The following is a 9697-nucleotide window of genomic DNA, read 5'->3' on the forward strand; positions in this document are numbered from 1 at the left end:
ACCTTTCTGTTAAGTTTTGGAGGACTAACTTCTGATTTTCTAATGCTCAGAGCTGGCAATATCAAAACCTGTGAGGAAATACAAAAGAGAAAACAGCATTTCTGTATTCTTTTATTATTGGGAGGTTTTGACCATTTTTGTCATGTCATTTGCCTAAAATAACAACGAAATACTCTTTGTTTGGAGCTGGAAAGGGAAGAGCAGTGTGTTTATTTCATGTATGACTCATCAGCTCAGTGTTGATACGCGAAACGCTTCAGAAGCTAACACTCTATAGAGAGATGATCGTTTTTAATATAAAACAATAAATGTTTAAAACAACCGTTGCTTTTTTTTTTTCTCTTTTCTTCCTGTTGTGGCCAATAAAACATAAGGCAGGCCACATAGTTTACATTTTAATAAAATTAAGTTATTTGGTGCCATGTTATTACAGTCTTTATTGGAAAGTGGAATAAATTGCACACAGAGGAGACATAGGAGGGAGAAATCACTGCGAATAAACATAGATTCTGGGATGCATTTATTTGCTGTTTTCATCTCAAAGGAGGAAGGCTTTCCCCGGGAAAGTGGAGGTGGCCCCCAGGTTCTGGCCTTGGGGAGGCAGCCCTGGGTTGCTCCAGGGAAGGATGAGCTTTTTGGGGAGCTGGTACCACAGCAGAGCCATCCCAGCCCCATCCAGCTTTTCCACATACATCCTCCAAGAGAAACCTGTCCTGTGGCTGTGGGACACCCTGCAGTCCTGAGGCGCTGGGGCAGCCCGTCCTCCTGTCCGTCGGCCGTTTGCGGGGCCAGCCGAAAACATTGGTCCCGAGGCTTTTTGCTGGAGGTTGAGGGTTTCTAGGCAAGTGCCAGGGCACACCAGGAGTCCTGTCGAAGTGGCACACTCAGCCCAGGCTGCGGGGCCATGGTGGTGGGGGAGAAGGTGTAGTCCTCGGGCTCGAATTTGAACTCGCCGTGGCCACCGGCCAGCGCCTCGTCCGACTGGCTTTGTGCCTGCCCCAGGGAGGGAAGCAGAAAGGCATTAGAAAGCCAATAGTTATTAACCAACAGGTCACTCAGCCCTGTGTCATAGCACAGTGGTAGGATTAGGATGGAACAGAGTGGGTTACCCCTTCGGAACAGCCTGGAGCTGGGCAGGAAGGACATTCCATTCCAAGCAAGCACAATGCCCAGGCAGGGAGGAGGCATCCCAGGGCCCACCTGCATTTATTTATTGATTAAATATGTCCAGTTTGGAGATCTCTAGGTGTGGGTATATTTTTTCAGAGCTCAGAACAAACCAGGTTTCTTGGTTTCAAGCAAAAAAAACCCCTATCCCATACGGTGTAACTGATGCTGCGCCAGGCACTTGGGTGCTGGGGCTGAGCTTCCCCTCCATGCACATGTGTCCAGCTCAGCAAGAGCTTAGACTCAACATAAAGACAGTGTTGGGTCACAAAATTTTGATGTGTGGCTTGATTTAGACCTGTTTTTTCCTCCATCAATATGAAATAGCAGCCAACCCCAAAGGAAAGCTCAGGGTACAAGCACCCTGAGGCCTCTGACGGGTCGCTGAGCACCTCGGGGCTATAAGGTGCAGACAATGTTTGCCCAGGGAGCCTTTTCTTGGGAACTACAGAGGATTCCACCCTGGGCTGATCTCACCAACTCGACAGGGTTGTGACTACCAGGATTTCATGGCAGAAGATGGAAATTAAACTCAGCTCTGCACTGAAGCCTTTTCACCACCGATCACCTCTCACAGCAGGGCTCAGACCTCCCAGTTCCCCACTGCAAGACGAAAGAGCTGATGAGGAGCCAACAGGCTGGAGCCCTTCCTGGTCCGTGATGTCTTGGCTCGTGCTCCCTGCTTTCCTCAGTCTGAGGCAGCAATGACCTAATTTCTTAACCTCATCAGGGCCTCCCAGGTCAGTGGCTGTGGAGGTGTGTGGATCATCCAGCCCAGCAGGGGATGGCTGCAGGTCCCTGTGCCTCACCTGGGACACTGACACGATGGTTTGTCCGGGATACTGCGAGGTTGTGCTGGGCTCTGATTTTAAAGTGACCGTGCTGTCTGAGTTGGTAATGGAAGAAGGGGAGTTAGTGGCCGAAGTTGTAGATCCTGGAAGATAATTGGTAGAGGGTGGTGAAGCAATGTAGGCGCAAACCTGCTCTTAAAGAAATTTATATTTTAATGACAATAATCACATCTCATGGAGTGATCCTACTGTTCTTTCTCTACCAAATCTCTGTCAGTGTAAGTCTTTGTATTTGGCTGCCAAGATGCTGATGGAGGAGGAGGGAACCCTTTCACAGTCTGGCAGTGCTGGTACAGGATGGATGGGCTAATGCTGAATGCATCATGATACATTCCCCTCAATCTTTAATATGCCATTCCCACCCATATATTTTCCCATTACTCAATTTAGCCCTAATCTGCTTGAATGTGGGCACTGCTGGGCTGGATCTGGGTATCCACATAGGAACCCCACAGGAATATGACAGGACTGGGATTCCCACCCAGCATCTTCCTTTCACATGAGAATAAATACAGACCCTAGATCTAAAACAATCATCAGTGGAAAAAAAAATCACAATATTATTTTCTAATTATCTATTTCTTGCAGAAGACATGTTGAGGTGAACTGTGCTCCAAGCCCTCAGGATGGATGATAACAGCACTGTACCTGTTGAGGCTTTGCCTTTGGTAATGTTTTTAGGCTTCCTTTTCCTCGTCTGGATGCTTTCCTTTTTCATGGCCAGAGGTCGTGGTACCTTGACATTCATAAAGTTTGGAATCATTAATATTGTATTTTGCTCAGCTCCTTTCCACACATGTGTTGCTCTCCTATTTATGTGCTGTAGCTCATGCAAAGCACCTAAAGTCCTTGTCCTTCACTGAGTGCTATTTTTCTCTGCAACAGGCCTTGGCTGGAAGATGTATAAGGCTAACAGCTAAGGTTTTCCCACAGATTTTGTTTTTTTCCTTTATTTCTTATTGTTCTTTTCCTGATTTATTAGTGACCTTTATGATGGGGCCTTATTAAATTACACTGACACACTGAGAGCCTACATGGCTCAGATGGAACAGTCATGGGGTAAAGAGACTTCAACCCTTATGGCAGAAGTTTGAAGAAGCCTGTATGGAGGGATGGAGTGTTCTCTTTGGCTGATGGGCATGTTATCAACAGTTCCCATCCTCTGTGAATAAATGTCATCAGCCAGCCTCCATGTGGCCTCCTCAGCATCCTTCACACATTTTCAATTAGTATATATAAAAGTTTGGGTTTGGGGACCTTCAGTCTCCAGCTACTGGAGCCTGGTAAGCTTTCTTTGTCATAGAACCCTAGGACAGCTTGGGTTGACCAGTTAGTTCCAACCCCTCTGCCATGGGCAGGGACACCTTCCACTAGACCAGGTTGCTACAAGCCCCATCCAACCTAGCCTTGAGCACTTCCAGGGATGGGACATCCACTGTTTCTTTGGGCACTCTGAGTGTTTCAGTACCCCCTTAGCCTGGGAAACCCCAGTAGACTGAGCTTTTAACTGTTCAAGGAGACAGGACTGGGTTTCAGCTCTTCTGGGTCCAGTCTAGGGGCTGGTCCCTCCACACCTGATCTCCCAGAGCTGCTGGGCAGTGATCCCAATACCCAAAGGGTCCCTCCCAGTGTGGACATGTTCCTCACCCCGTGGAGCTTCATGTACAACCCGCAGGCGTTGCAGACGGGCTCCCCTTCGGCGTTCCTTCTCCAGAGGGTGGTGTTGGTTGTGTGGCAGTTAGTGCAACATAGGCCAGCACGTCTCGATGAAGACTTAAAAACAAGCAAACAAACACATGAGTGCACACATAAGAATGATGAATTGGGAAGTTTCCTTTCCTACAAAAATAAAATCTCCAACTACACCATTTTCCTGGAAAATGTGAAACACACGTGATAACCAAATTCAGATCAAAGAAATTACATTCAAATGAGATCACTCTAATTTGCAAGTGGTTTTTTTGTTATTGAGATCTATAAACATGGCAAGTATCCTTGCAACTCATTTCACAAACTTCCAACAAATCTTCTGGAAGTGATCAGGACTCAGAGCAGAGAGAACTTCCCTCCAGGAGATCCACTCAGATGGAGAAAGAGGTGGAAAATATCAGCTGGACTTTAAAAGCATGAAGAAAACTCCTCATGCTTTACATGAACTCCTCTGTTTTTCTGCACTCAGAACTACAGCTAAAGTTAGCAACATCCCAATTAATCTCTGGTTTAAGACAACTGGAATCAATTGGCTGAACTGAGCAGAACCGAACTGAACTGGTCCATGGTGACACCAGGGAGGTTATTCTTCACGTCTCACAGATCATCTGTTCTCTTAAAGGCTGCAGAAACACCCTGTAGACATTAATTAATGACATATTTTATGAGTGCAGTGATTGCTGGCTCTGAAATATTAATAATTCCAAATGGAGAAGGAAAATGTTCTGGCAGAAGCAGCAAACTCATTTCTGACAACTTTCCTCCAAGCCACTGGAAAATTCACCTCTCTCTTTATACAGACTTGTCTGCTCAGTAGACATTTCATTTGGAACTGTCTGAACATTAAGTATTAAACCTATTCTAGTAAAAGATCTCACTAGGTATAAGGTACCTGTGGCATAAGTAATATCTCAGGCTCTCCACATTCAGGTGTGTAAAGATGTTCTTCAGCCTTGAGAAAAATCACTTTGAATCCACTCAAAGGCAGATGATAGGTGATGCAGGCAATAAAGAACTCCCTGTTTGTTTATTTTTCCATTATTGCCTGATATCCTGACTGAGCAATATAACAAATGAGGTGGGAAGAGTAGGAATAAAAATGAAATGTTTTTACAAGGTTAGCAGGCACATAAAGATCAGCTTTGAGTTTCAAGAGGCACAAGTGACATGGCCAAGGTTTGATTCACTTGTTGCTCAGCAAAGAGGTCTCAGCAACTATTTGCAAATAGTGGTATTGCTTTGGAAATGATTCAGCTTTCAAGAAATAAACCAGGCAATAATAATAATACATGGGGGTGTGAGCTGACAAGCCTGGCACAGGGGATGAGATAGCAGACCTTGTCTCTAATGTGGGACATGGTGTCACAGCAAGATCCAGGAGCAGCTACAGCTTTTCAGCTGCTGGGGCTGTGCCGTTCATCCTGCAATTGATGGGAGCAGAGGAAGGTGAACACTTGATGGGTGTAAGGGTTCTGAGGTCCAACTCCTGCTATGGACACAGAGGGGAATTTGGAGGCACTCAGCCTGGAACAACTGCTCCTGGTGCAATCTGTCATCACTTGTGGATGGGAGGAGGCCAATTCAAAGCCTTTTGGAAAGCCCCAAAGTTTCTGGGCCACTGCTGGTCCCTGGGAGGCAGGGACACGCTGTCCCTGTTTCACACAACATTTTGTCTGCAGCTTGCAGGTGAGATGGCAATGAGACCTGTGGCTCTGGTGACCCAAGGGCAATACCAGCCCTGCCAGAGCTTGGCCCACCCTGCCAGTGCTGCTCATGGGCTTCCTGCTGGGGCAGCGACATGTGCCTTCTGCATCTCCTGCGCAACACTCTGCAGGCTGGCTCCCCCTCACGCAGCCAGTGAGAGAAAAAAACATCCTCTACCACCAAATATTACAATTTTAATCTGAGAAACCCCATGAGAACCTGCCCCTGCACAACAACCTGCCAGATTAGCAAGAAAGAGACAGTCAAGGCTACTGTTGCTCACTGAAGGACGAGGGTACAATACCTTATTGCTGGTTTCCCAGCAGTTCTCTTGAAAGAAAATGCATTTCTGCCTGGCTCCACCCCGCAGCCTTTGTACCATTCTGACCTTGTCTAGGAAGTTGTTGACTTCAACATTGTGCTCAGTGTTTATTTATACAAATGCAGCATACACTCAAACAAAAACTCTTCATGGACCGGGCTTGACAGCCAAGTGCTGCTGATAAGCTCAAGGAATGGTGAGTTGGTGCCTATCAAATCAACCACGTGTAAGCACTGCTTTGAGAGCCCAAAAAATTCAGAGCCAACAGGACAGGTCTTTCCAAGGGAGACCAAGCCATCAGAGACTTTGTTTCACCTCCTTTTCAAAGGTAAAAAAGAAACTGCAGGGTTTCACAGGAAAAAAGAAGGCACTGAAGCCTCAGATTTAATCAATGCTTCTCTGTCCCCCTTTCCAGCACGATTGAGGGGATCTGTTGTTTACAGGAAAAATGTTGTAGCAAAGTGTGCTGAGATATCTGAGCTCAGCTCCTGAAAGTGGGCAGATCTGAGGCTCAGAGCCAAAGGCAGCAGCATCCTCTGAGGTTTGTCTTTGTTACTAAGGCTCTGGGCAAACCTGCACTTTCGAGGATGAGGGAGCAGCAGGAACTGAAGGGCAGGAGAAATCCAAGGCACACACCATAAGCACTGAGTGGTTCTGGGGTCCTGTTAGATTGTCCCAGGCCTGTGAGCAGTCCCACCCTCACCTTCTGCAGAAGTGTCACCAAACCCACTGTGTATTGCAAACTGTAAAAAAGGACAGGCTGAAACCTCCTGAGCCAAAGTCAAAAAAAATAATCCTTGAGCCAAGCCAGAAAAATTCAACTCCAGGTTAGTCCTTTAGCTCAGGACTGTGTGGGAGCTGCTGAGCACAGGACAGCTGCTGCAACTGCCCCCCTTTGCTGTACCATGCAGGGCAGATCCCCTTGAAATAGGGGGGAATTGCAAGTCTGGGATGCAGCCATCCACCTCCACCAGCTGCTCCTGATGGCAAAAGTGATCTGGCTTTTCAGACTGGATCTAAGGTATCTTGTGAAACACACCAAGAAACCTCAGCTACAAAAGGTGCTGCCTAAAACAAAGCGCTGCCTCCTCCTCCTTTAAGACAAACCCTTTCTGCCGAAAGCCACAGTGCTTTGAATCCAGACACGGGCTGTAGCAGGATGGCTGTCCCTGCTGCATAGAGGATGTCACCCTTATCTCAAAAAAAAGAAACAAAAAATGAAGTGGGAACTACGCTACGACTGCTCGCCCTCTCCCACGCACGAGCAAGGCTGAGCGCTGCCGAGCCGCGGGACGTCATTCCCGCAGCGATATCTGGGCCACGTCGTGTTCTCCAGGGCTTTATGGGGGACTTTGCTTTGTGAAACACAAGTCAAAATAACTCCCAACGCGGCGTCTACGTACAGAACAAAGGTCATAACGTAAAGGACAAAAGCAACCATTTTTCCTTCCCGTGCCCCTATTTCGCTGCATTGTGAAAGCCAATTTCATCGTTCGTGGCATGTCTCTGTGTTCACTGCTCTGCTCTCACCCAGCCTGTGTGGGTGAAGCAGGGAAGACATCCATCCCCTGCTATGGAAATTGTTTGGGAGAATAAATATCCCAAGCCACAGGGGTGCAAGTTGCTCCCTCTGCGGTGGGTTTGCAGAGGTCACCTGGCACCCTCTTGTCCATCATCAATAGATCCACTGAGGCACAGTTTGCTGCAACACGACATTTCAAACCCTTGGGGAAACCCAAGATTTTGAAATGTTTCATTGAAAATTCAGGATGGAAAGTCAAAATTGCAGCCCCTTTTCTAACCCATAAAACAAATCCCCTCAAGTATTTAAACCGTAGGAAAGCGCTTCCCCTGGACAAGAATCAACCCTTTAATTTGAGCTTTAACTTCATTGTATTGATTGCCAAATAATGATAAAAAAGGTCGGAAGTACTTTGGTAATTCCCAACTAATTTGCTCCCTGGGAAAGCGGTCTTAATTCTGCGAACAAACATTTTCCACCACAAAATTTTGTTGGAATGTTTGCCGAAAAAATTTATGCCGAAGTGCACTCATGGATGCCGTGGATGAGGCTCGGGCAGGGTGCAGGCAACGCACGGCCGCCTCCTTTCCCATGCGCCACAATAAAACACTGAGGAGCAGAGAGACCTCGCCGATTTCCTCAGGGAAAAGCTGTTCAAAAGAACTCTGGAAGTTCATCCACTGGCGCTTATGGATGCCATTCCAAAATGCGGAGTTGAATTTAAGCTGGTTTGCGCCTCCTTCTATGCACGGATTGTGCTCGCTCTGAAGAAATCGGCAGCGCAACTCTGAGATTTGCGGCACAGCAGATTTAATGTTAGAGGAGACAGGAGGGTTTTGGAGAGACAGGCAAATCCTGTCGCATAATGCTAAATATTTCACAGAAAAGCCTTGATTTTGATGTGATGAACAGAAAAGGGGGATTTTCTCTGGAGCTACCACCCATTTCATTTTGCAAATCCAGACCTGCATTTCTGGAATTGAAATCAGAATGAAACATCTTGCTCGGTCTCAACTTTCTTTTTCTTAAAGGTTTTCTTGCACAGAAACTTGTCTCTATTGGGTTATTGCTAATAATTTGTTTTGCAATACAAAAAAAATAACTGCAGGAATACACCCTGAGTGAAAGCTCAAGAAGCTCCCAGCTGTTCCCCAGCACAGCTCCAACAAACATCCTGTTTTTAATGACAGCTTCTGATGACAGCCTCTAAAACCAAAACTGTTACCACCAAATTTAAACATCCCAAAGCGACTGCACAGAAAAAAAGAGGAGGCGCCTTTCCTCTCTCTCCATAGGATCCCAGATGGAAGAAGCCCAATATTACACTGGGGGGGGGAATTAGTGTTTAACCTTCAGGGAAACTGGGAACTGCCAAACCCCCAGTTTTCCCCTTAGGCGGGCAGGGAACTGGGCCCCATCCTGCTCCCATTGCAAGCAGCCACAAACCTGCTGGGCCAGCTCAGGACCAGCCCTGCCTCCTGTGCAACTACCCTGCCTAGGCTGCATGTGTCTGCAGGAAGAACTAGGAAATAATAATGACAGCAATTATAGAATAAAAAGCAATGCACCCACTGCAGGAATGGAGCCAGGGGAAGCCCACAGAGTCCCAGCCAGTGGCAGGGCTGACTGTCCCTGCTTGGCTCTGGTGCAGACCCTCTGTGCAGCCCCAGAACCCCTTCAGTCCCTGTGGCTCTGTTTCCCCTGCCCACCAGTCATTGCCGGGGCAGCAATCCCTCTGGTTTCATCCCATTCCCACTGACCCCAGCCGTTTCTGCACCACAGCAAGGGTCTCCTGCCAGTGCTGATGGCAACTGATCTGTGGGAGGACCGAGAGTCAAACAGATCCTAACACAAGAACAGAGACCTCAGCAGTGCAGGCACCGAGTCAGCTCCCCGGCCCCTGCCCTCTAGCCACCCCCGGGTGAGTCCCGGGGAGTTTCCCCCTCTTACCAGCCTCTTCTGCGGCTTGAGCGGCCGGTTGATGCCGTTCATTTTGTGGTAGAGCCCGCAGGCGTTGCACAGGTAGTGCCCGGTGCCGTCCTTCCTCCAGAGCGGTGTGGACATGGCTCCACAGTTCACGCATTCCCGGCCATCCCCGGGGAACTCCTCGAGGTACTCTGGAAGAGATACACACGGCGTAAGGGTCAGGAGCCACCCCACCGCACAGGGGGACCCTGCGGGAGAGAGTCTACAATCCTCTTTGCCCCAGTACTGGGGACAATCCCGGTCCGGGGAGAGTTTCCCTCCAGCCTACCAAGTGTGCACCAAACCCCTTTATTCCTTCCACACTTTAATCTTTTAATATTTTGCTTAAAGACAACACATTCCTCCATCCCTTCCCTGAAAGACCCCAAAGAGCAGAACACGGCTGGGGTCTCCCTGGGATGGGAAGGGGCTAGGATTCTACCAGTGGGAGAAAGA

The 9697-nt window shown here is 47.9% G+C and overlaps 1 protein-coding gene across 1 annotated transcript; it reads right to left on the reverse strand.

Annotated features, from left to right (window-relative positions):
- Positions 1 to 507: 507 nt before the first annotated feature.
- On the reverse strand, positions 508 to 9394 carry GATA5 (GATA binding protein 5). Its single transcript, XM_029960352.1, has 5 exons — positions 9227 to 9394; positions 3666 to 3791; positions 2667 to 2754; positions 1977 to 2101; positions 508 to 993 (listed from the first exon to the last, which is right to left on the reverse strand). Exons 1-5 carry the CDS (start codon positions 9338 to 9340, stop codon positions 838 to 840), a joined length of 609 nt encoding a protein of 202 aa, XP_029816212.1. The 5' UTR covers positions 9341 to 9394; the 3' UTR covers positions 508 to 837.
- Between the last annotated feature and the right edge of the window lie 303 nt (positions 9395 to 9697).

This window comes from Manacus vitellinus, unplaced genomic scaffold, assembly GCF_001715985.3.
Source record: "Manacus vitellinus isolate BGI_N305 unplaced genomic scaffold, ASM171598v3 scaffold_26_pilon, whole genome shotgun sequence".
Classification (NCBI taxonomy): domain Eukaryota; kingdom Metazoa; phylum Chordata; class Aves; order Passeriformes; family Pipridae; genus Manacus; species Manacus vitellinus.